The sequence below is a fragment of the Rhinopithecus roxellana genome, chromosome 14 (assembly GCF_007565055.1).
Source record: "Rhinopithecus roxellana isolate Shanxi Qingling chromosome 14, ASM756505v1, whole genome shotgun sequence".
NCBI classification, from domain to species: domain Eukaryota; kingdom Metazoa; phylum Chordata; class Mammalia; order Primates; family Cercopithecidae; genus Rhinopithecus; species Rhinopithecus roxellana.
In genome coordinates, this window is record NC_044562.1 from 28,008,692 (window position 1) to 28,036,186 (window position 27,495).

Consider the following 27,495-nt stretch of genomic DNA (forward strand, 5'->3'; position numbering starts at 1 on the left):
TATAAGGAATACATAGAATTAATGAACGTTAGCATTTAGCACCTGGAGGCCCCAAAAGTTAGTGGTTCTCCATCTTTGCTCTGTTTTCACAGGGTTCTTTCTCTCATCAGTAACATGTTAAAAATAATAAATCAAGTCGATCAGGCAAAACCTGCTAGAATTTTTGAGTCCTATGTTCACTGCCCTTGAGACTTTAAGAGTTGAAGAGCAGCTCCATGAAGGTGAGGTGACTCATCCATGCTAATGTCCGAGCCAGTACTGAAAACCAGGGAGAATCCTACTCCTGAAAGTAGAAAGTTGCTTTCCTTTAAAATTAGGAGATAATGAATAGCATTCATGTATTCAGCTTGGCATTCTCCCCATTTGTGAGACCAGATTATGTGAGTATCTGGGCATGGAGATGGAGATTTAACTGGGCTTTGATCATTTAATTGTAGAATGTGGTGTGAATGGGCCTGTGTTCTCACAAGGTTATTTAAACAATCCTAACACAAATCTTACTCCTGAGGTCTTAGGGGGTTAATAAACACCCTTTCCCTCCCCTTCTGGGTTGAAAACCAGTTGACACAGAAGACAAAGGAAATCTGAATGTCTGTCAGCTTTTTGCTGATAAGCTGATGGAAGGATGTGAGCTTTCTATCTGTGGCCAAAAAGGCTTGCTTTAGTGACACTTGCAGCCCAGCTGGCTAACTGCAGGCTCTCTGCCTGCCCCGCTAAGGTTGTTGGAAGGACACTGTGCAGGCAGGCAGGTAGGCAGATAGGCAGATAGGCAGGTCTGAGAGTGGGTGGAGCTGAGGACACAGTACTTCTCCCAAATTCCCTAATGAGATGAGTCACTCCCAGCCTCACCCCCATGCCAGAAACAATGAAGGGAAGAGGTGGGAAAAGAGTAAGGGTGGGGGTGTTACTTATTCCAGCTGAAGTTGTACCCAGTAAAACTGGAGAAGAGGAAGCTCTTGGAGCTCCCCCAAAAGTTGCTTTTCTACATTACAGACCAAAAGGAACAAAGTGAGATTCCACTTTCCTTCATCTTTCATCCTGTAGCAACTGTTTTGTCTTTTGTTTAGAAGCAGATAGTCCTGATGTTTATGAAAAATGGATAAGCAGACTGCTGGGTGATTTGTTTTCTGGATGGCTTTCCTTGGGTTTACTTTTACTTAAGTGGACCATCAGGCAAATGAATACAGGATGTGTCACCAGGAGGGAGAAATGCTGTGTAAATGAAACGTGGTTTTCTGACCAAGCAACAGACCTGTGAATTTTTGTTGTTGTTGTTGTTAAAAAGGCTGCGATGGCAGCCAGCAGTACCTTAATATCTCTGAATCGTTTCTTGCCATTCATCTCCCATCGCCTTTGCTTGGTTTTCTAGCTATGAGGCTGGACCATACACTGGTGTTTTAAATCATTATAGACCCAACCCCCATGAATGGTGTTCTCTCCTCACCCCAAATTGCACCCAGAGGCAGTGATGTCCATTTTTGATTTTTACTTTGCATGTGATGCTGTTCTAGACACTTCATAATGGAAAGATCTGGTCATCTCTCTAGCACAGCCATGGTGTCCTAGTGACAAACATCTGTAGCATGCTTAGTTTGGAGGATTTAAAACATTTGATGAATTACATAATTATTTAAACTAGCTAATCTCTAAGATCTTTTCTGTTTCAAAATTCTATGATTCTAAGTATGTAACCTTGAGCTATGAACCTGAAGAAGTAAGGCTTATTTTTCTAACATGTTTAGAAATGGTCTCTCAATGCAATTCTAAGAGTGGGAAAACACTCTAAAAATGCTTCAGCAGAATTATCACCTGAATTCTGTCTGCCCTCCATCTCTCCAATTCCTCGCCCTGCCAAGGTATTTACGTTGTCGGGGAAAAACACTAAGATAGTGAACAGTTGTTCTACATTGGGGGTGGTTTCTGCTCCTACCCCTAATGGGCAATGTCTAGAGACAATTTTTTGGTGCTGTTGCATCTAGTGGGTAGAAACCAGGCATGCTGATAAACATCTCATAATTCACAACACAGCCTCCCCTACCCCTGCAATGAAGAATTTTCTGGTCCAAAATGTCCATAGTGCTAAGGCTGAAAAACTCTGTTCTAGCAATAGTTTTTAAGAACAGACTTCATAGCAGTGCCCACCACTTCAGGGTTCCATAGCCAACTGGCCTTTGCTTGAGCTGGCCTATGGTTCAACACACAGGGAAGATTCCACATTTCTCTGGCTTCACTGCCCCATGCTGAGAGCATGATGCTCCCATTACAGTTCTGTACAGAGAACAGGCAGTTATAAAGGGCATTTCAAGACCCCTCATGAATCCCTGTTGTAGCTGTTTTGCCATCAGATGAACTGGTGCTGCTTATTAGGTTGGCCTTGTTCTCTAGGGTTTGACAATTAAGCACTGAATGCAAAAAAATAAAAATAAATAAATAAAAACCAAAAATACAGCAATAAAGTGGCATTACACCTCATCATAATGCCACTCTGCAACATGTAGTCATACAGTTCCATCTGTTTGTTGACTAACGTTTATTTACAGTAAAAACAAATCAGTTAACTCTTTGTCAAGTAATGATAAATTTAATAAAACCAAAATAAGGAATAAAGAAAAGATAATAACTAAGTATAAGAGGCACATTGTCTTTTATTACTCAACTGGTAAGTTCCCATTCTTTCTCTCTCTGCCATCTTTTAATTAGATGTATTATGTGATTTGAGTGGGATAATGGAGAACAGTGGGAATTCTCATCCCCACTGGGTATAATTGCTACCTGTCTTCTAGATAGTAAGAGGAAATCTTCAAGAAAATGGTGGGAGAAAGGGGAAAATCTTACAGCAGTCGATGTAGGTAATATGCTGTAGGCATGGCGGAGCCAGACTTTGTGGAGTTTAAAACTTAAACAACTTTTGTGTGATTAAGGGTGAAACAATAAAACCCCTACAAAATTACAAATATCAGACCAGGAACAGAGCTTCAGAAAGGGCCCATACAAACTTCTTCAGCTTCGGTATATAAAATTCTACCTCTGACTATGTTGAGATAAATGTAATTGTCAGATAACAGGACTATTGCATAATTATCCCTAAAAGCAGAAAGGACAAGGGAGAAAGATGAGATGTTGGGAAGTCCAGTTTGGCCTGAAACGAAGGTGTTGAAAGACAAATCGTGACAGTGAGTGGTTCTGGCCCATGGTTAGGTATGAGGGGCACCTCTGGAGTGAACCTGAGATGTGGTTTGAGATGAAAGGGACAACCAGAAAGCACATTCCTGCTGATTCTGAGAATTGTATTGGAATACTAAACCTAAGTGAGATGATGTGATCTCGGCTCACTGCAACCACTGCCTCCTAGGTTCCAGCGATTCTCATGCCTCAGCCTCCCGAGTAGCTGGGATTACAGGCGAGTGCCACCACATACAGCTAAGTTTTGTATTTTTTAGTAGAGATGGGGTTTTCCATGTTGCCCAGGCTGGTCTCAAATACCTGACCTCAAGTGATCCGCCTGCTTCAGCCTCCCAAAATTCTGGGATTACAGGTGTGAGCCACCTCGCCTGGCCAAATGATGGTATTTTTAAGGCACAAATGTTTGCTTCTTTTAGTGCCCTAAAGCAGGGGTCAGCAAGCTATGGCCCAAGGGCCAAATCCAGTCCTTCAGACTGGGACAGCCCACAAATATTGGCTTTCATATTTCTAATGGGTTCAACATAATAAAAAAAGGAATAATATTTTGTGACATTTGGAAATTCAAGTATAAAATTCAAGTATTGGCATTCATAAAGTTTTACTGGAACAAATTCCCACTCATGTGTTCATATATTGTGTAAGAGTGTTTTCACGTGACAGTGGCATAGTTAAGTAGCTGCAACAGAGAGCAAATGTCTGGGAAAGCGAACCTAGGCACTGTCTCACTGCTGACACAAAATGTTTGCTGATCTGAGCTCTGGAGTACTAAATCAAGAAATGAGACCAATAAGAAACCAGGTTGAGAAGACACTGAAATACTGGTATCATTGGTGGAAGATTGTTTTGGCAAAGGATGTGATGGGTAACATTTAGGTAAATCTCACATTTGAAACAATCTTTCCATTTGGCAAGACACCTTATTTTGTAAAGGTTTTGACTCAGAAAAAAAAAAATTAACTAAAATAATTAGGATTTCAGTCATAACTTTGCTTTCTTGAGCCATAAATCTTTTCCCATTGGCACTCAGATTTAAATGGATTATGTGGGACATGCTTCACTGATGTTCTGGTTTTCTTTAAAGTATGCATTCTTCACACTATTGCCTAGGTCCTATCGTTGCTGGCAGCAGTCTTCTTTTTAAATAATTCTGTTAGCCTGGTGCAGCGGCTCACGCCTGCAATCCCAGAACTTTGGGAGACTGAGCGAGTGGATCACTTGAGCCCAAGAGTTCAAGACCAGCCTAACCAACATGGCGAAAACCCATCTCTACTAAAAATACCAAAATTAGACGGGTGTTGTGGTGCATGCCTGTAATCCCAGCTACTCAGGAGGCTGCGGCATGCAGAATTGCTTGAACCTGGGAAGCGGAGGCTGCAGTGAGCCGAGATCTTGCCACTGCATTCTAGCCTGGATGACAGAGTGAAAGTCTATCTCAAAATAATAATAATAATAATAATTCTATGCTCTGCTCCTGTGCCTTATCTTTTCTCTGAGATGATTTCATGCTTGCCTTTGATCTCCAGTAAATCATGTTATTTTTCCTTACCCCTAAGAAATTTAAAGGAAAAACAAATGATGGCACTAGTGAAATCTATAAAATGAAGAACTCCTTCTAAAGACTCATTTTAAAATCCTTCGAACAGACAGCAAAGCAATTCCACTGAGAGATTTTGCTGAAATGTCGTTTGCACATCCTCAGTTGTTAGTAGGGAATGGTAGCTGGTTGGAGAGTCCTTTCTGTGCCTGGCAATTATAGGCCCAAGCAAGCACACAATGAGCTTCAGAGGAGCTAGGCTGTGGTTTTCTCATTAACAGCTCTGGTCTAGCCATGGGATCCTGGTTTACTTCATAAGGCCTATGAAATGCACATTTTAAAAAAACATGCGGTACTGTATTTTATTTTTTTTAAGAAACAGTCTCTTGGTTCTAACCTTATACTGAAAAGAATTTCATTTCCAGAATACTGTTGCTACTACTATAATTAATAAGCATACTCACTAACTATGATCATAATTAAAAATCAAATAAACCAGCAGATATACAATGGCACAGCCTCTTGTGTGTGGCACCAGTGTCTGTGAATTTGTATTCAGGGTGGGTGCCACACGCCCTGGTGAGTAGGAAAAAAAATAACAGCCTCACGAATGAGCCTACTAAATTATCCGACTTTTCAAGGTTGACTGAACAGCACAGACAAATAGTATGTCTATAGAGCGTAGTGGTAATTATTGCATATAAGTAAAAGTTAGATTGCATTTTTTCTAAAAAGATGTGAATATTCCACTCTAAGAAAATGAAGTCTTTATTGATACACCCAGGACTGAGAAGGCTATTTTTTCCTGAGTCCTTTCCCTCTGCTCCTACAGAAAGATATATGCATGTTCATTTGTAAGAAGGGAAATTCATTCACCAGCAATCACTTGACAGCCTAATTCTGATTTGTTTCTCATCTCTCAGTGTTGTGCTTGTTCCATCGAACACTAACCACCGACTTTTACACCCTCTGGAGAAGCCATCAAGAGATTTAAAAAATAAGTGCCTGGCTGAGATGAGAAATGGGCAGTGCAGGGCTAGCAAGCGTTTCTGGTGGGCTTCTAAATTATCTAGTTGCCACTCCAACTGGCTCAATTAATTACTGTCTCCCCAGAGGAGCCAGACAGGTCTCCAGAAACCAGTCTGCAATTGAACATCAATGAAAAGATCCAGAGAAATTTTATCAAAGCTTCCATTAACCCCCTGCTGGTGTTTTTAAATAGTCTTCCCCCACCCCCCCAAACACCTTGAAAACCCAAAAGCCAGGCTGCAGGACTAATCTTGCATTAAGACATCTTAAATTTACAGGGACTAATGGAAATGCCTGTCCATGTCACCCAAATACATAGAGAATTCCTCTGAGTCTCAGCATGCCTGTGGCATTTTTGTGATGTGGGTATACAGTAAGAGGATATGCTGTATGTTGTCTTCAGGTAAAGACTGGTGAGGATTTTTTTAGGGTTTACCTTTTAATCTATCAAGATAAGCAAACTTTTGGTCTATCTGTCAGTATTAAAAATATCTTATTATTTAATGGGCCTTCTTCTAGTGTCCACCTTTCCACCCCCGACTCCCCCCACAACCTGCACTCATGCTTTCTCATTCTTTGCTTCTGCCAAAATTAGAAATGAAGGAGTTTCCCCAGGCTCCCCTAAAAATACGATGATAAAAACGAGAGATGGTGCCAGTCTGTGTGGTTGCTTGCCTAGTGAACCCATTGGCTTCCTCATTGGGAAATGTCACTAATGATTTGGTTCCATAGGTGAGGGCTGGCACCCAGAGCACTGTGGGAATCTGGCTGAACGGTCAGCAAAATGTCCACCTATATAGACACAGAGCTGAAGAAATCACTCTTAGATTCCATTTCTTCTTTCTCTATTCTGACGAGTTGGTAGGCCTGATCTAAACGAACTGTACTATGGTTCTCCTCTGACCATCTTTTGGGTTTTGTTTTGTTATGAAAAAGTACAGGGGCCACTCCCTGATATCTATCTAAAATACTTTATGGGTAAAATGATAGAGACATGAAATATTTTTTCTATTACTATTCTGTTCTTGCTGTCACTCTTGGGAGGGAAAAGTGGAGAAAAAATAAAGAACTATGGTCCACCCCTTTTTGATTCATATCTTCCAGTACACAAATTTTTCAGGCAGTTTGGCTATCACTTTCAAAAAAATCCTTTTCATAAAGTCTGTGGGACAGAAAAGTTTTTTAAAAATTCTTATCCAGGAACCTTTTGTCTGTGACATGTGCATACAAACAAGACTTAAATATGTACCTTCAGCTTCTCAGTGGGTGCTAAATAGTGACCTGCCACCAATAGGCTCACAGTGTGTTGCAAGCTTGAGTAAGATCCATCCATTAGTACAAACACTGAAAAGAGGGTAGCTTACAATGACTTCCTGGGGAGTTTGTGTTTTTCTAGATGACATACTGCAAGCTGGAAATCTGCCTCTTGAATCAATCCTATTTTTTTTTTTTGTAAAATAAGTGCATATTTTGAGCATAAATGTGAAGTTAAATAGGAGCACAACTTCGTTCATGTTTCCTTTTCAAAGCTAGGACCACATGTATAAACAAGCCAGGGATTTTTAATATGTAACGAGCAGAAAGCTTGATCAAGTGTTCTCTATACTCTCAAGTGTAATCAAAGGCTTCTTTTTATCTAAAGATAAATAAAGAAATAAGATCACCAAAGACTTTTATTTTATCTGAAAATTATTGATGAGGCTCATGTTGAAACCCACTGAATCTAATCCCAGTCCTACAGGGTTCCCAGGAGGGTGTGATTTTAGGAAACTTTTTAGGAGAATGCTTTTAGAGATTTGAAAATTCTTGGAGCTAACATCATCTCATTTCTCTCCATTTACAGTAGGAATAGGGTTATTATTAAGGTTTGTGATAAAGGTTCTTATTGTTTTGTTTTATATTAGAAGCAAGGAGAACAACTTTAGCAGAACCTTACCCTCTGAAAGTGTCATTTTGTAGCCACGAGCAGTGGACAGAAATTTTAAGAAGCATATATTGTGTTTATGGCCTTCATAGTACACTCCAGTGCAGAACAGTCAATTAATTCAGGTGTGGCTCTAAGAGGCTGGCAATATATTTAAGAAATCCTCGTATCATCTAAAGATGTATTGTTTGGTGAGAAATATCAATGAGAAGCCCTTTCAATCTCACTGTAAACTCTTCAAGGATTCGCCTTAACTGTACGTGTTTGTTAGAAGGTAGCATTTTCTCTTTCCCTCCACTTCTTTTTCCTCTTCCTATTTCAGAAAACACAAAAAATAACTTCCATTAACTTCCAATAACTTCCTCCATAGTGTGCAGGAGCCTTGCTCCAGTGTCTTTCTTAGACATCACGCTGTAAAACTATTTCTAGGTGAGATGCAATTCTGATAAGCTCCTCCAGTATATAGGAATGGACTAAATACTGACTTCCATGGGCAGAGCCGGTTATGCTGAATTTCACACTTCAGCAAATTGTGTTCATGAGGGAGGTCCCTGTGAGATGCTGTGAACCCCCTGGTTTTCTCTCTTTCTTTTTTTTTAAAAAACAAAAATGAAAAACAAGTCCTAAAATAGTAATGGCTTTCCTAATACATTCTTTGTTGTTTCTTATGACTACAAAAGTCATCTTGAATTATCAAGCACAGATCCGGTTGAAGATTATCTATTGACCTTAATAACATTTTAAAATTTAATAGCTCAGTTGTTTCTGCCTCATTCTTATAATGCCTATAGATATTTAAACTCTCTAGCACATAGAACTTAGTTTCTGGCTGATACTCTAAAAATAAAAAGTAAAATAAAAATACAATTCTAGGGTTGCAGATCTCCAAGCTTAAAACCTCTTCTCCTAAATGATTATCCTGTTCCTAACCTGTATCATAGCCTTTAAGAAAATTGCCAAAAAGACAGATTTTCAAATATGAGGGCTGCAAGAATTTAATTTCATGGCCACATTTTCAGAGAGCATACCACGTGGTGACCATTTGTGTAGGACGCGTTCTGAAAATGTTCCGACTGTAATTTAACCCAAAGGTCTTGATCCCACCTCTTTCCACTCACCAGGTGCTTCCTTACACTTGTCTACATAGCAAGCAAGAAACAGGGCAGGAAAGATTTGGCTACACATAAAGCAGAGGTTCCCTGAGGTGATACTAAAACCCACCTTCTCAGCATTCTATGGATCATGAATATTGTCCTCAGAATATTTTGATCCCCTGTGTTTGGAACTTCCCCAGACTTCCATGCAGCAGGACCAAACTGGCAATAAGAAAGATGAGGAGTCTCAGAACTTCACCCCAGTGGCCTTCTTCCTATTTCTCTCTCGCTGTCTCTTTCTCTTTCTGCCTCTCTCCCCTACTTGTAACATTCTAGTTTACTGTCCGAGATCATCACTTCTCAGCCCCTAGACATTGTGCTTTAAGCCAAGCAACATTTGCACTTGGAAAAATTCCAAATAGCACAGAACACGTTGATTTGCAACTGAGTTTTTACCACCATGGCTATCTGGCCTTGTCAGGAATCATTGGTAGCCTACAATTTCATGCTATGATTTATACTTTGTGAAATATTTTTCATTTTTTCCTCTGTTCTGCCTATGTGTTTTAAGGGCAACAAGAGAAAGAAATAGAAGTTGCTAAAAAATAATTTCTTAGGTCTAAAGGACAGTGGCTGGTAACAATGCTAAAGAGCATCTTTCTTCAATTTATGATCACCATGACTTTTTTTGAGCAGCTCACGTGATCTTTCTAAATGATGATTAAAAAACTAGGTATCCCATTCCAACAGTATATCTGATGGAGAATTGGATGGCTTGGAAGATGACTAATGGGACTCTGGACCTTTCTGTCTTTAGGTCACCTCCTTGAATGGGGACTATATCGTAAGTGGTCCAAGGCCCGGCCATTTGGCAGCCATAGAATGACTATGTTAATGGAATTGGTCTCAGTCCAGGTCTTAGTCGACAGGTGTTCATATCATAAGTGACATTTATTGACTTCCAACTCTTTCAACTTGGAAGACAGTGGACCACCATTAAGATAGTGATGAGGACGGAGTAATTTATAATATATTCAGGCTCCATTGAAAGCCAAGGAATTCAGCCCCTTGAGCTGGCACCTTGCAAATATTGTACTTGTCTCATGGGTTCCGTTAGCTTGAGAAATAAAAAATAGAAATCTAATTTAAAAAGATTTCTAATAACTCAGAATAGCTAATGTTGGTTTCCTCTGAGGTCATATGAGCCTCTCGTGTTGGCGCTTTTCTCTTCATTGTGTATTATAGTGATTAGATATTGGCTATGAAAATTATTACTTCTATTTGTTTGTGTGTTTGGGGGTTGATTACCTAGTCACTTATTTATAACAAAAGCTGTAAATGATACTCTTTGACAGAGTTAAATAAGGCTATCTTCATGCCCTTGTGAAATGGAAATTGGTGAAAAAGTAACACTGAGTCCCTTTTGTCAACATAAATTTCAAAACATGGAATTCAGAAGGATTCATCCAACACATACTCTTTTCTATTATCTGGTTTAATATACTTCATTCATTCACTCTAATCAGGTTCATGACCTGAAGATGATTGGCCCGAGTTGGAAAAGATCGTTAGTATTACTAGTATATTAATATTTTGCCCATTGATGTTTTCTGGGTTCATCCACTGACTTTTTTTTTTTTTTTTAACTTCACAGATGATTTGGATTTCCCTATAACAAGTGGCAAAGCCACAACACTTCTGAATTAGTTATCACACTTAAAAAGTCAAGATGACAACAACCATAGTGGATCTATTTATTGAAGCAGACAGGCTCTTTTAGCAGAATGATCAATGTCTTACCTCTTTCTGAAAGGCTTTTCAGAGGTAGGAAATCATCAAGTATCTGATATAAAGTAATGAACCAGGTTTTTGACTGGTCAAGTTTCAGGAGCAGGCTTTTAAGTATTTCTGCCTGTAAATGTAGAAATCTGAGTGTGAAAAAGTAAAGGCAACAGCAAAGATTTACTGGGTGCATCTATCATCCTGGCTTTTAGAGTCTTTGTGATTAATACCTGTTTAATTGGGGACTGATCTAGATTCTTTGGATGTCAGAAAGCTAAATGTTACAGCATTGTCTCGTGGGTTCCTAACACAGCAGGACGATTAGCAGCTGTCTGAGTAACAAAGAGAACCTGAAGCCTGCAGCATAGCTTTTTTATTTTCCAGACTTGGAATGCTTGAAGCTCCCTGGAGTTGACAGCAAAAGGAACAGAAGCCTTGATTCACAACAGCTAATCTTTTCCTTTCTCTTTTCTGTATTCTGCTCAGTAAAAATGAACCTTTTCCTTACATTGTTCTCCATATTCCAAATTAATTTTGGAGAGCATTTTTTGTTGTTTGTTTGTTTGTTTAAAAAATAATTTTTTTGAACTTTTTTTCTCTGGTCTTCCCTAAGAAGTGATTGGAGGGCATTGTAGGTCATGGAGGCCTCCATTTGGTGAGGGCTTACCATCCTGTCTAACCAAGTTACACATAAAATAATTTTAACTAAGAGTGGAAACACTAGATACTTTCAACACCACATTAAGACCCAGTGAGAAGATTCATCTCACTTGAAGCATTCAGAGAAAAAATATATATTTATTTTTGTTGTTGTTGCTAACTTCACCCCATTTTCTTACTTTAAAACAATTATCTTGCTCAGGCAAATTCTTCTAAATTGCCTTCCAGTGGAAAGATTGTTTTCCTGTTTGCCTCAAACTGGCATTCTTACTTATAACAGGAAACACACACATTGAATCCTGCCATGTTTCTGTTGGCAAGTGTTGAGCTATCCTTGTCAGAACCTGCCAACAAATTTCTTAGTAAGCAAGTAGAAAGTAAAACAAGCAGCTCCCAGACGAAACATAGGATACACTTGAACTGCAGCAAACACACTTGGGTGCCCCTGAGGTTAATTCCCTGTTAATTCTGGTGGACACAGGCCTTGGTTTCCAGTTGAGCTGTTACCCACTTATAATTTTATAACTGATCCTATGACTGTACCTGTAATAATGCTAAATCAAGACACTAGTAACTTAAAAAAGTAAAACAGACATTTAAGTAATGCATTTTATTTACTACAAAGAGCAAAGATTGTTGTATGTTTCAGCATAATGATTAAAAAGTTGCAAAAGCTCTAATTTCTAAAACCTTCCATCTTTCATGACATCTTTAGGGCTTAACCCAGGAGGTATACTAAATGTTGTGTATGGATCTTTCTAGCAATAAGTATGATACTTCCTTTTTAATACTCCTAACATTTGTGTTTGTTTTATACCTTTCTATTGTGAAATATACACATATGGAAAAGTGAGCAAGACTCGAATGTATAGTCATTGAATTATAGCAAAGTAAACACCTATGTGATCATCACCCAGGCCAAGGAACAGAACAATAGAACATTGCCAGTCTTCCAGAAGCTTGTCTTGTATCCTTACCCCTTCCCTAATTTCAAAGACTTACTATTTTATTTGGTAATTGAATTTGCTTTGTTTTATTCTGGTCTCAGCTCTTTAGGTTAGTTCAAATGTGAATTCATTCTGCACCAAAAGTTTTAAGGTTGTCTGTGAGCAGGGATCGTATCTAACTTACCCCTGCGTTTCTAACAGCCCGCAATGTACATAGATACCCCTGTACCTAACAGAGCAGACTTTAGAAAGATTTACTCTGTTGCTGCTGCCACTACTGCTGTGGGAAAACAGTCACTTAAACCTTCAAGTCTCCTGTTTCTTACCAGAGAAAGGAGGGGCAGAGACCAGCCACTTCTACAGATCAGTAGTTGAGAATGAGGGCTCTACGACCAGACTTTTGAATTATGACCACATATAAGCCATAACTTGGAGCAAATTATTCAAACTCTCTGTACCTTATCTTCCTGATCTATAAAATGAGGATAATAATGGTACCTGTCTCATAGAGTTTTTGTGAGGTTTACATGAATTAACTCCTGCAACAGATTTAGAACAATGCTCAGCACATCATAATTACTCAATAAATGCTAGTTTAGTGTGTGTGTTATTACAGACATGTGGTGGAGAGGGAGGATCACATACTTTTGAGCCAGGTGAACTTAAGTTTTAAATCTCATTTTATAGCTTTGGTCAAATTATTTAATTTCTTTGTGCCTGAGTTTCCAAATCTGAAATGTAAGGGTGATCATTATAACTACTTCAGAGAGTTGTAGGGATGAAATGATGTCAGGTGTGCATGTATGTGCAAGTGCCTTGCCCAGGAGTTTACTGGCATCTGATTTGCTCCTTTCCCCATTCTTTGTCTTGTGGCAATTCAAAGGGCCTAAGTCTTCATCTGCTTAAGCAGTTAATAATGCAGTGAAAACTAAATTAACTCTTTTCTACAAAGAAAACTCAGCTAAACCATTTTGAGAACCCCACTGTCTTTTCCCATTTAGCATTAACATAAGATCAGCTGAATCTTTTGGCCCAGTGTTTTGCGATTCTGCCGATTTCATTCCCTGTTAGAAGACTGGTGCCGGTGATTTTGTCCCTGGGAAGCCACGCAGCCTCTGTCACTGACTTTGCTGACCTCGGGGCAGCGCACTCCAGTTTCTCACAAATGGGTGGATATCTGCTCATTGTGCATGACCAGGAGCCGGAGGTTCCGGGAGAGAACCCAAAGGCCTTTCAGGAGGCTACAAAACCACAGACCAATCTTCTGTGGGCCACAGTACTTCTACAGTTTATCTGAGTTAGTTGTGATACACAAATACCTCTTTTTTGCCAAAAGGCTCCACTTCACTTGAATGACTACTTGTTTTAACCCCAAATGCCAGTTCAATGGGTTAGTGCAATAGAAAATTATTTCTTGCTGAAATTGCATCCAGTCAGTGGTGATGAGGGGTTGTTGGGTGTGGGGCTTCCAAGATGGGCCTGGGGCATTAACCTCCCTCTGGCTTGTGGGTTCAAGAAAATGGAGAGTCACAGGGAGCTATTTATGGGTCAGATCTAGAAGAGGAGAAATCACTTCAACCCACATTCCATTACCCCAAACTCAGTCACATGAACTACCCTAGGTACAAAGGAATCTAGGAAGGCAGTCTTTGGCTGGGAAGCTCTATCTAGAAGGGAAGGGATCTCACAGTTTTGGATGCCTTAGCCAAAGAGGCCAACTCAACACCTTCAACTTCCTTATGCAAACAATTAACGTGAAGGCTAAGAATAGCATCACATTCTATCATTTAAAATTTAACCAATAGCTCTCTGTAAAGGATTTGTCAAAAATAATCTGTTGCCCATCTCTCTGGCATAAAGAAAATGACGTGCCATCCCATCTATCTGGGAAATAAAAAAGGCTTGCAAAATTTTCGTCTTCTATTAAACCAAAAGTAAAAACCAAATCACAGACTTTGCAAAGTCTTACTCTGGAATCATTTCGTTCAAGTATTTACAGTGCTCCAAGATCAGACTCTTAAAATCATTGGTAGCGTGGGTCAACTGTATCCTTCAGTAAATGTTGCTGAAGGATAATGTGGCTGTGCACTGATTTATTTCATAATATGTGTTTAAAATAGACTCTGCTCTGACCTTGGAAATCACTTTATGGAAAAAATGCATCTCTCATACATTCTAAGTTTAAGCTTAATAAATATGAATACTTCCACATCTAAATATAAATGAATTTCATTTAATTCACAGTCTTCTAAAGATTTTGGCTGAAAATTTGGTTCTATGTTTTTTTTTTTTTTTTTTTTTTTTTGTCAAATAAGGAAAAAAATCCTATATCGATTTCAGAATAATCAAGTGTTTTTCCTATACCTTTTGCAGTTTTGCTTTAAAAACAGTTTCACTTTTGGACTATGAGAAACTGTGCTTGTGTGGATGCATGATGTAGCAACTAAAAGCTGGGGGGGAGTTGGGGGGAGCTGACTTTTTACTTTGATGATGCATCCAGTGAGGGTGGTTGGGGATTTTAATGATTTTACCTAAAAGATAGCAGAGGAGTTGACCCAGCTGATTGAATGCACTGCAAACAAAATCATGTATATGTGAAAGCACTTTGTAAACTGTTGTACTATAAAATAATGTAATGATAATAGTAAGAAAAAGAACGTATCAATATTGCCGAGTTATGTTTGATGCCATAGGTATTGCCTAGCTTGAGAGGAGAAATCCTTCTCTCCATCTGGAATGTAGAAGAAAACAATTAATGTTAGCACCAGAGCTCCTAGCATCTCAGAGACGCAAAACCCTTAATCACAAGGATATCATTAGTGCTCTGAAGCATTTAATTTTGATGCTTGACAGCATTTTAAAATGCACAAACCTTTGATAAGGAGCAAATCAGAGCTGGGGTGTTGAATTGAGAAAGAAATGGGAACAAAACCACCTTAAGCTCCAAGTAATTAAATTTAAATATGCTATTTGCATTAAGCAGAGATATGTATAAATGGTGGGTTTATATTTTTCTATCAGTGAAAGACCCCTTGAGTAAATACCATCTATTTAAATCCAGATCCTGGGGAGGGGAAAGGTAACCCTGCTGTGGTTAAGAAGCCATGTCTCCTCCAAACACTGGCCATTGTGTACCACTGATATCCATGGCTTCAGGTGTCTTGACTTTCATAAAGTGCTGTTTTCACTGTTCCTTGCCCACAGGCTGGAGACCTTTCATTGCATCTGCTTATTTCCTGGCTCACCCTCTCCACCCTCTAATTTGAACCAGTAATGAAATGCAGTCTGCGTACTTCAGCTGTTTTCTTTTTCCTCCCAAGTTCCCCCCAAAGTGTTTTTAATTCATTGCTTGTGATACTGGACTCAAGAATAACAATTTTTTAGCTCAGGGACCATGTGAAGCTTTCCTCTCTTTCTTTTCTCCATATCTCCTCTTCTCTTCTTCATCCCATTTGGGTGTCACAAGTACCAAACTGCTGCAGTAAAATGACTTGTAGGTGTTTAATGGCAAGTCATTGAGGAAGTGAATACAAGAAAATTGCAGCATTCACATGAGTGGGGAGCAAGGAGAACTGCTGAGCTTTGAACCAAAGAAAGTTAAAGTTACCATTTTCTTAAAGGCAGCCACCTCTGTTTGACATCAAAGCATCTCCTGTAATTTCTCCTTGTGAAATGCACCACTGTTAGAGAGTCATGATACAGCCCCTAATCTGTGCTGTTTCTGTTTATCAAAAACACACACAGAGATAAAACCCACATGTACCTTCTGATTGCATTGTGGTCTGCTCTCAAACCACATGTAACCACAGGTGCACAGCAAATGGGGGTTCTATTTAGAACGCATTCTCAGTTTCTCGGGGATTTGAGAACTGTGGATACAACATTCTTTGGGAGTGAAATTTATCTTGGAGCTCTATTAGAAAATTCAGATCTTTCAACTGGAAAGCCTTGGTAAATTTTTCCTCATCCTCTTTTGGTTTTTGCTTCATCATTTTTAAAAAATGGTATTTTGCTACAATTTCACTTGTGTCCATTGGGTATGTGGGTAAACAGAGTCTGTTCCCAATAATCCTGCTTGCTTACATTAAGACTGCAAAGGGCTCTCCACCCTATTAACCCCATGTTTCAACTTTATATCCGTTGGTGGCTGTTGCATATGTAGTAACTAATGGCTTCTGCTGGCAGTGACTGACTTTGCCTTAGTCCATCTTTGGAGGCTTATGATCCTTTTTGGATTTAGTATTATGACTTGGGAGTCTTACCACCACTCCACCTTGGCAGTTAGGAAGTCGGGAGAACTATTTGCATATGCCCTACAGATACAGAGAAGAAATGTGGAGCAAATTGTCAACACCTTCCTCAGCCTAAAGAGCAGAACCTCAAAATGCTGTCTGGAGCAGGTGCAGTGATGCCTCGTTTTAATGTTAACTTACATTTGAATGACATTTTACAGGCTGTGTGTTTGAAAAAATGTTCAGAAGCATCACACAGACCTTAGAAACAGAGACTCCATTTATAATTAGAGTTGTCATTTGCTTCACCCCAATTGTCAATATCTCAGTTAACCTAAATAGTACAACCAACCCCACAAAAGGTCCTCTGAAACAGGTGCAGATGGCAAGTTGTTTTAAGGATGGCTTACTTCTGGTACTTTATGTTTAGAAAATTTTTGCTGTCTACAGTAAAGATTTTTTTTAGAGGAATTTTAATATGTAAAAATTTGACAAATTTGTTGAGCACCATTGAATGCATATGTCACCATGATTTGTAAGTTAAAAAGAACAAGAGGCTGGGCGCGGTGGCTCAAGCCTGTAATCCCAGCACTTTGGGAGGCCGAGACGGGCAGATCACAAGGTCAGGAGATCGAGACCATCCTGGCTAACACGGTGAAACCCCGTCTCTACTAAAAAAAAAAAAAAATACAAAAAAACTAGCCAGGCGAGGTGGCGGGCGCCTGTAGTCCCAGTTACTCGGGAGGCTGAGGCAGGAGAATGGCGTAAACCCGGGAGGCAGAGCTTGCAGTGAGCTGAGATCCGGCCACTGCACTCCAGCCCAGGCGACAGAGCAAGACTCCGTCTCAAAAAAAAAAAAAAAAAAAAAAAAAAAAAAGAACAAGAAATGAGAGACATGTTTTGGGTTAAAAACTGCTGAAATCTCCTTGTGGGTAATAAAAAAATGAAGGTCTCAGGATAGGCACCTTAGACTAGGAAAATTGACATCTATGAGTCATTGGAGATTTTGCTGCAAAGGTTTGAAAATTAGGTACTCCATTGAATTAAATCACACATCTTTTTTAAAGATCTACCCTTTAGAAGTGCTTGCCTTGTGATTTTTACATCATCATCTTTCTTTAACCATACGTCAACTGACATGACCAGCTCTCATTGCTATGTGTCATGACTGAATTCCAACCATTAAAGAATGCCTGCATTTGTCCGGAGGCACAAAACTGTCCTTAAAACAAGAACCTCCTTTATGAAAGAAATCTGTGGGTAGATAGGAATGCTTTTCAGTCTATGACGCATCTCTTTCTTGTAGTGAGAATGTGTTCATCAGCCCCCCAGCTTCTTCCTGGCTTTGCTTCTGACACTCAGCAGGTGTATTGAGTGTCTACAGATAAAATGTGTGAGAAAGTGTCCCCTACTTAACTCCTCCCCATCACCCATGAGAGAACTTGAATAAGAAGAGAGGCAGTAGGAATCTTCTCCTCTTAAATTCTTGAAAAATGGGTCCTCTGACTTGACATTGGAAAGTGTTTTCTACGTAAGACTATTATAAAAATTTCCCAAATCTTCTTCTAGTTAAGAAGAGGCAAAAGTATTTGGTGGTACTTAGTCCGATACTAAGAATTGTTTTTTATCTGACCATGCTTACCCATTCCCCCTCTTGGCCTTGCTCCATAGGTGCTCATTAAGTATGTGTCTAGTGGCTGAGTTGATGGGGAGGAAGAACCTTGTCTCTACGAGATTTCAGAATGTAAATCAAAGAACTGAGTGGACACTGAGAATCTTTTTTTTCTGCTTGGTCTTTTTATGCTGACCAAATTTTCTACTATAATTAGAAGCTCTCTTTTGAACTTAGGTATTGATTGGTCAAAGCTCTTATTGAACTATATATTTAAGGGTGGGATGGACAATCTTTTTTAAAAAAATTCTATTATCTCCTCTTCTAATTCTGTAAGCAAAGGGCAGAGCCTTGGAATATTGCAAATCAGGATTCAAGACATTTGGGTTGGGCATGGTTTACCAAAGTATGGAAACATACCAATGGTGGCATCAGAGATGATTTTCGGGAACACACTGATGAGACGTTATATAATACTGAATTGCCCTGTGTACAATGTAGTTCATTTTCAATTCTTTCTCAGTAATTCTGAGTACTCCAAGGTCAGAATCTCAAGTCAGTGTCCAGATATCCTTTGCTTCTCTAGCACTGGCTAATCTCCATTTTTAACAATCCTTGGAGAAGTAAGAGTGTCCAGCAAACATTGATAACATTGTTTCATTTACATGCAATGTTCATTTTTATGGTTACTTGCCATTAATTTCAAGTGATTACAAGGTTTCATTGATACCAGTAAATGGGAAATTTCTTTTTAAATACAACAGTTGAAGTTAAAGATACTGCATTTATTAAAGAAAATATTACTTAAATCATCTTACAAGCTGCAGAGGGATGTGGCAGCAAATGTGTGGCGTGGAAGTCTGATGCTTGGGAAACACCGCGGTAGGGGAAAATTGCAAAATGTCATTGGCAAACGCCTCCTCTAGGCAAATGACCCACAGGCAGGCACACACAGTAGGGTGATGCCTTCCAGATGTAAAGTTGAAGCCTGTTTTGGAAATGGGGTAGAAAAGGTGAGGGAAAAGCCCATATGTGGCTTATGATGTAGAGAACATTCAAGCTGCCTCCTTTCCAAAGTGGCAGTATGGCAAAGCCCAGATTTTCTCACACTCCTTCTTACTAGAGAAGATAAGCTCTCCACAGGTGGAAAATGACTGGCATCTTATACTTCAGTGCAGTTGTATATTTCAGGTACATTTCCCAACCTCACTTGGTCATGGATTGCTTGTGTCATTGTGCCCTGATAACATGCTCTTCTGAAGAACATCTGATCAATAAAGAATTTAGACTTTACAGCCATATAACATAATGCTCTTTGTGAATTAGATCTATGTATTCTGCTTTTCCTTGGTTGCATTTGTTTGTCTAGTAGGTACAAAAGACAAAAGTCAACTCAGCAGTTTTCTGACTGTCCTCAGCCTAGCATTCTATTTTCATTCAGTCCTTCATTCTTGCTTGCATTTCTCTTTCAATATCTCCTTATTCTCCATTTTTATGACAGCTGTGTCAAGGTACACTCTGTTGGTTTATTTTCACATTTATGCGTATCAGCTTCCCAAGCAGGGCTGCATTAGAAATACTCTATGAGTTAACATGATTATATTGCCAACTCCCTGCTTGAGATTTTTTAAGCACCTTAGTTGAGTTCATATTCCCTTTGAATGGTCACAGGAACACTGCTGCTCAAACTTCTAAAATAGAAATTAAGCTCATTTCCCATATGCAGCAGCTTAATGATAACCCAACCAGAGAGAAGCTGTCTTAGTTCATCAGTACATTCCAAGAGCAGGCAGGCAATTCTTTCCCAAGGAATCTGTCGATTATGAGGATCTGACCCAGACCGTTTCTGAGAGAAAGTTCATTTTATAATTTTATGATTTTTCTCCCTCCCACTTTCTTTCTAGTGACCTCACTTTTCTATTTCATTTCTCAATCCTGAACGTGAGAGTTTAAAGAGCGCCTTTTGTGGAGTGTATGCTAAAGTGGTCTGTTAGGCAATGTATTTATTACCTGGAGTGAAATAACTTTCCACAGCCAGGCAGTTTTCTTATCCTCCTTGCTACCTCTATATTTTTCAAAGTCACTTTTTGCATTTGGTTGGACAATGGCTTTGTGTCAGCCAGGAAAGAAAGAGAAAATATGAGCGTGTGTGTTTGTGTGTGCCTGTGTGTGTGTTGGGAGAAGGGAGCCTTAATGAATGTAATGAGCACATTTCCGTTGTTCATTTTCCTCAGATGTTCAGTGGCTTCCATATGTCTGCCACGTGCGGCTTTGTTCACTGGGTTTGGTATTACTAACCTTGGGATTGCCTTTGATGGAGGACATGTGTATCTACTGTATCTTTCTCTTGTGTTTTTGCCTGAGATCCAATCTGGAATAGCTTTGGGACTGAGAGAGAGGAAAAAAAAAAATAGAGAGGGGGGTGTGTGTGTGTGTGTGCGTGCGCGTGTGTATGTGCCTGTTACCATCCCTAATAGAGATCCCGGGCTGTCAAATAACCCCCTCCAGAAGACAGTCTCTACTGTATTGGATTCAGCTGGAAAACTCCCTTGTTTGACTATGGCGTATCTGCTTGGTTTCCCTGCCATCAGTACACCCGTCAGACATGGTCAAGCAGGTTTGAAGCTTTTCCCATACTATTTCCAGTGACAATGTATTTTACTTTTTATCTTTGTTCTTTGGAGTTAGGGGTTGGCAGTCATATGCATGTATTGTAAAAGGGCAGGAGGATGACCCAGCACTAATTTATTCTTACTCAGTGGCCAGTTTTTGACATTTGTTTCCCCAGTTTGGGAACAAAAGAATATATACATTGGAGTTAGGGAGCTCTCTAATCTCTGGTTCTCCAGGGCAGCTTTGTTAGATAAGATTAAGGATTTCATGAATGCTTTCCCGTCTCCCTGGAGATTGCGCATGGGTACCAGCCATTGTCGGTGTCAGCAGAGCCTGATAACGGCTGGCTAGAGATGCGACCACCACAGTGGAGAAGTGAGCATCAGGCAGCCTGGGTGTATAAATCTCAAGTGTGCCCTCCTTCCACCCCATAACACACCCACTAGAGGGCTGCCTTTGTGTCCTTCACAGTGGAAAGAGCAGGCAAAGGCAACATGTCAGCTCTTGTAAAATAACTGCAAAATGCCACGTGTGTTCAGAGAGACCAACACTGCTTGATTTGTATTCATTATTTACATGGTCGCGTTCAGACTGAACTCTTACTGTAATTAAGCAGTACTTTTATTTATATTGGAAAGTATGCAAATTGTTTGCCTTTTGGCATTCCCTAAAATACTTATGGAAGGCTTGTACATTCTCTTGCTCATATGGAATTAAAGTCCAGTAAGATGGCACTCATAATACTGGGAAGTAGGATTAGATGTAGCTTTACCGAGCTTAAAATGAGGTCTTCCAAAGGCTGTCATGGCTTACAAAAGGTTAAAAACAAGACAGCCTTCTCTGTACCTACAGCCTTTTATGAGAAATGTCTCTACATGCTGTGGAAATGGTACTACAAGCTTATGAGCCCACCGGGCTTTTACTTCAGAGATTCTCTTTTTAAGACAAACACATACAAAAATATACTGGAGAGAAGGATAAAAATGGTATGATTTTATACTGAAGAGTAAAATGATCAAGGGGAAGACAAGACAATCTTTCACACTTTTCTTAAATAACATGAAATTATTTCTGGATACCACCAAAACCATTTCTTTTCCTAAAGAAAATGTCCTTTGTCTTTTGTTTTTTCTAACAGCACCATCATCCATTGCTTTGGTCCAGGCTAAAGAAGTCACAAGATACAGTGTGGCACTGGCTTGGTTGGAACCAGATCGGCCCAATGGTGTAATCCTGGAATATGAAGTCAAGTATTATGAGAAGGTATTACTTGAGTGAACAATACTCCTTCCTTCTTTCCTTCCTTCCTTCCTTCCTTCCTTCCTTCCTTCCTTCCTTCCTTCCTTCCTTCCTTCCCTTCTTCCCTCCCTCCCTCCCTTCCTTCGTTCCTTCTTTGTTTCCTTCTTTCCTTCTTTCCTTTCTCCCTCCCTCCCTCCCTTCTTTTCTTCCTTCTTTCCTCAACTCCTTCCCATCCTCCTTTGCTCCCTCCCTTCTGTTTAAGTGTTAGTCAGTTGTAAGTCATGGAATACCAGTGAATCCCCAATCAAATGCATTTTGCTTCCCAGTTAAGTATGACTATGAAATTTATCATTTACTTAGTTATCCTGAAAAGCAGAAAATAACAATAATAATAATACACTATTGTAATATATCTTTACTATCTAGTAATGGAAATCAAGATAGCTAAGAAGTTCTAATCTATGAACCTTATATCAGGGAGAGTGACTCATAACAGTTGAAATAATGATCTGTTTAAGTAGATCACTGCTATTCGGAATAAAGATGTGGGTTTTGATGACTTTCAATAGAAAGTCAGGGAAGGAAAATCACATTCTTCAGCCTCTTAAAGTTATAGAAAGGCATTATGTTTACAAATAACTCCTCTCTCTTAAAGGACAGAATTTTGAAGAGAGCTATTTGCATTCGAGGTTGTGTAGAAAATGAACAATTGTCTTCTTTTTCTTTTTAAAGATAATCACTTATTGGCTTTCTTATTAAAAGTAGAAAAGGGACAGGATTTTTCCACTGAAACCATGTTACAACACATTTTACATTTTCTAGACAGAAAATAGAAAAAGACAAGGGACCTTCTCACAGTTATGTCTTTTAAATTGCTGGGTGTGGAGCTAGAAAAGCCACCAACCATCATTTAATGTTTCTTTCAAAAAAAAAAAAAAGAGTAGGAGGAAAGATCTGGATATGGTCAGCATCAATAACAGTCATACCTGAATTACGTATTTCTTTCAACAAGTAAGAAGTAACAATAGTACTTATAACATCCAAGAGAATATAGGCTCCAGAGAGTTTATTCATCTCCATTTACTTTCAGCTTCTGAGTCAACTGGCTTGACTCCTTTAATATTGCACCTAGAGTAAGCAGGAGATTTATTCTGCTACCTTCCCCAATTTTATCTTCCCATGATGTAGGATCAGAATGAGCGAAGCTATCGTATAGTTCGGACAGCTGCCAGGAACACAGATATCAAAGGCCTGAACCCTCTCACTTCCTATGTTTTCCACGTGCGAGCCAGGACAGCAGCTGGCTATGGAGACTTCAGTGAGCCCTTGGAGGTCACAACCAACACAGGTAACAAGGACCACCCAGACTCAGTCACTTCTGAGGCTATTTTTATAACACAGGTGAATCCCATTACAGTGAAATCTAAGGAGTTGTCTGTATTTTTTTGTTAAGCAAACATTTTGCTGCAATGAACATGGCTTGAAATAAGTTAGCCAATGTCTGTAACTTAGAAAACTTCATGTGATTTAGAGAAAGGCATTTTCGAAGCACTATCTGATTTGTCTTTTCCTATGAATGAATGAAAAATGTTGCCTATTTTTCTCTTGTTTTGAGCCTTCTATAACCCATGAAAAATGGGATTACTAAACTGACAAATTGAGGGTTACATAGCTACCCAACATTAATATAGGGAATTTTCTCCCTGAGACGATTAAAGACGGCACCAAAAATATTTTTTCCTTACTTATTTCTAAGAATCATTTAAATCAAGTCAGATAAGCCTTTTTTTTTTTTTTAAGACCCTTTGAACAAACATATCAAATCTTTAAACATTGTGAGCTGGATTGACTGGTTGACTAAATTTAAAGTGCTTAAGAGGGACGTACCCATGAACAAGCAGTTGGTGTAAGATACCTCCATCCCCAGTAATTAATGAACCCAAATTGGGCGTATTTGATAAAAAGATGATAGGGCAGAATTTTTGACTTCAAGAAAGAAACTTTATCCACAAATTATTAAATAAGAATAAAAGCAGAAGAGAAAGTAGAGTTGAATCTGAAAGGAATTGACATCCTTTGAAATTATCCAGCAAGGGTACAAGGAGGAAGTGGCTTTTGAACTAGGCCAAAAGAGGCAGGTTTTTGATAGCTCTGGGGGAAGGAGGTACATTCAAAACTGCTGCCCTTTCTGAAATGTTCAAGTGTCTTTCTCTCTCCAAGTGGCTTCAGGACATTGAAAACTGTGACCCAGTTAGAAGTTCTACCTCCTAAGACTTTCCCAAAGGTGACCCTTATGTAATTGTCATTCCCAGTGCCTTCCCGGATCATTGGAGATGGCGCCAACTCCACAGTTCTTCTGGTCTCTGTCTCAGGCAGTGTGGTGCTGGTGGTAATTCTCATTGCAGCTTTTGTCATCAGCCGGAGGTAAGCACTGAAGCCGCTCACTGTGCAGCCCCCCCACCTTCCCAGTGTTTATGATGGTTTTTTTTCTCCTCCACACAAAGCTAAGGCTTTTGATTGCATCATAAACATGGCATCTGCATCCCAAGCTTCCTCCTTGTTGCTTTGATCTTCCCACACCCCCACTAAAGCTGCTAGCTGTACCCTGGTGGCAGGCTGAGAGGTCCGGAAGGACCCTGCTAATTGTAGGAAACAAAGCTGAAGAGCAAGCCAGTGGGAGATTTCTAGATACTTTAAGCTGCCAGGTGTTACGTTTATCCCTCTCTTAAGCCTGGACTCACTGCCAAAGGCAAGAAAAAGCCCTATAAAACTTGGGCCCCAATTTTGAGCTCTGTCATTTGCCAGCTACTACTACATAAACCTTTTTGAGTATTTCTATTCTGTAAAATAGAGATAATTATTTTCTGCCTCAAAGGGTTATTGACAGTAGAATTTTGATATGCAAAATAGATAATACAGCACACAGGAGGTGCTTCAACATGATTTTGGTTAACAGTAATGGTCACTAAAGCAAAGAAATGGGTACTGCACATTCAGTCTTCCCCCAGGAAAGGCCATCAGCATTTCCAGAGAATCAATGGATTTCCAGAGATTATCCCTTGAGCAAATCGTGGACATGACATTGCTCTTGGAAATGAACCTAAAACATCTGAGTCCTTGTCGCCTCAGTACTTACAATCTGACTTGTTACTTAAAAAATAATCTAAAAAGGAGAGAGAAATAACAACAGATTAGCAGCATCTTCTTTCGAACATTCTTTTCTTACTCTTTTCGTCTCCATTTACTTACTCCTGTCGCCTGCCTAGAGGCTCCAGAGGAGTGGTCATTGATATGTGCCTCGCACCTGGGCCTTCTTTGTCTTTTATGTGTAAGAATCTGCCTCTTCCCTGATCTGCATCCCCATATACCATCAACTGTTTCACAAGATAGGGCTGTTGGTGAAAAAAAGGGCTAAACCTGGGGATGTCAAAAGGATCCTCTTAAATGTAAAGCTTTTCATTTTCCAGAAGAGGGAAGTAGTCTTAGGAAAGAAGTAATTCTTGCCCAGGGTCGTCGCATTGCCATAGTGGTAGGCTGAGCTACTACTTGCCCCACAGTAGCTGTGCTTGGCTCTCAGGCCAGTATCTGTTGCATTATCCCTCTCTGCCTACCGATGATCTCACCAATGTCATAGCAATGCCTTTGGCTATTTCCACTGGCCTGGGCAAGCCACTATGCTTTTACTTTCCTCTGATATACATTATAATTAGAGTGATGACCATATAATCTAGTTTGCCTGGATAGTCCCAGTTGGTGCTTGTATTTCTTTTCTTTTCTTTTCTTTTATTATTATTTTTTTTCTGAGACGGAATCTTGCTCTATCACGTAGGCTGGAAGTGCAGTGGCACGATCTCAGGTCACTGCAACTTCCGCCTCCTGGGTTCAATCAATTCTTCTGTCTCACCCTCCTGAGTAGCTGGGATTACAGGCACCTGCCACCACACCTGGCAGCTAATTTTTGTATTTTTAGTAGAGACAGGGTTTCACCATGTTGGCCATGTTGGTCTCAAACTCCTGACCTCAAATGATCTGCCTGCCTCAGCCTCCCAAAGTGCTAGGATTACAGGCATGAGCCACAGTGTGTGGCCATGTATTTCTTAATATCATGCCCCCACCCTCACTCTCCAAAGTGTCCTGGTATACAGGGGCCAATTATGTTCACTGTAATATAACACAATATAGAACAACACATTCTGTACAGGCATCTATTTTACATTGTGTTCATTGCTTTTGATGCAAAATCTATGAATAGGTATGTTGGATTAGAGTGATGAGTCAAATCTTGAGATGTTAAATCCACAATAAATTCTCATTTCTGTTTCTTTAACATACACACATACAAAAACATATAGACACTGGCATGCCTACTATATTCTAAACAGCATTATATCTTGGCCTTCAGAAACTTAAGGTTGACCTGCATAGAATTTGAATTCCCATTGTTCTTTCCTTCCCTGGTATTTGATTTTGAAAGCCAATCAAGATGGCCCTCTTTCTTGTACATTGCCATTTAGTTTTGTATATGTACACAACCACCGGGAAATGTATGCGTTAGTATATATCCATCTGATGGTGGGAAGCAAGGAGCATGTCGGGGAGTGTATAGGAATTACATGTGCTTTTTTGATTTTATACTTACATATTTCTGTGTCTGAAATTTTCACAGTATACAGAAATAATCTTTGTTATTAGAAAATAAAGATGTTTAATGGTTTAAAAACAGATACAATTCATTAAATACCTCCACTTCTAAAAATATTTGATAAACATTCAGCACCATAGGATGCTCAGAGCACTTCTCTGCAGAAAGGAGGTCTTGGCCTTGTGTCTTGACCATCTCTTTGACTTTACTGGAAACATTCTCTAGTTGTAGTCCAGCTTTGCTTTAAATTTATGTTGCTTTTTTGTTTTTTGGTATAAGTGGCCCTAAGTACAGCAGTCAAACTGGAGTAATGAGAAATAAGTTACCTCATTATGAGTTCCCTTTGGATGTTCTACTTAAAACGTTGGCTTTGATGAAAAGAAAGGAAAAACACGTGAACATGTAATCGGGGAGACAAGTTTATTAAAAGCCATGACTACGGAAAATAGCATCCTTAAGCCTGATGACTTAATTTCCTCTCTGCCTTTATTGATCACTTTATTACATAAGGCAGGATTGATAGCAGGATGCATCGGATTTCCAATTATGAGTCCCCACCTTAGAGAATTCAGCCTGTCGAGTTACCTAGCGATGATTCCTGTCCCTTCTCCCCCATTAAAAAAAAAATGTCACTTCCCAAGGCTGATAAACAGTGCTCGGTGATTGGTCCTCAATGGATCACTTTTTAGAAAATGAAATGTCAACCCCGTGCCCTCATATTGATTCTTCTTTAGTGTCAGCCGTAAAGCTGTCATGGGAAAGGCCGCCTGGAGCCAGGTAGCTGACAGGTTTGCAGTGGCTCATGCACACTCAGCCAATTCTTCTCCTCACGCAGGTTGTCTGCTGTGTTATCTTGGACTATAAATGTTTAAATGGGACAAGAACAGGTGAACAGAGAGGAGACAGGTAGTAGGGACGAAAGCCTGGCCCAGGCTTTTCGTGAGAGGTACAAACGAAAGGTGGTACATGGTACTGGCGAAATAATCTTGCCAGACTTCAGCCAG

At 39.6% G+C, this 27,495-nt stretch overlaps 1 protein-coding gene across 1 annotated transcript in view; it reads left to right on the forward strand.

Moving 5' to 3' along the window:
- Positions 1 to 27,495, forward strand: part of EPHA4 (EPH receptor A4) — a 154,276-nt gene that overhangs the window by 92,498 nt on the left and 34,283 nt on the right. Inside the window, exons 6-8 of the mRNA XM_030916812.1 lie at positions 21,749 to 21,873; positions 23,038 to 23,197; positions 24,162 to 24,273. Coding sequence (XP_030772672.1) covers positions 21,749 to 21,873; positions 23,038 to 23,197; positions 24,162 to 24,273 — 397 coding nt within the window. The remainder of the gene's footprint in view (positions 1 to 21,748; positions 21,874 to 23,037; positions 23,198 to 24,161; positions 24,274 to 27,495) is intronic.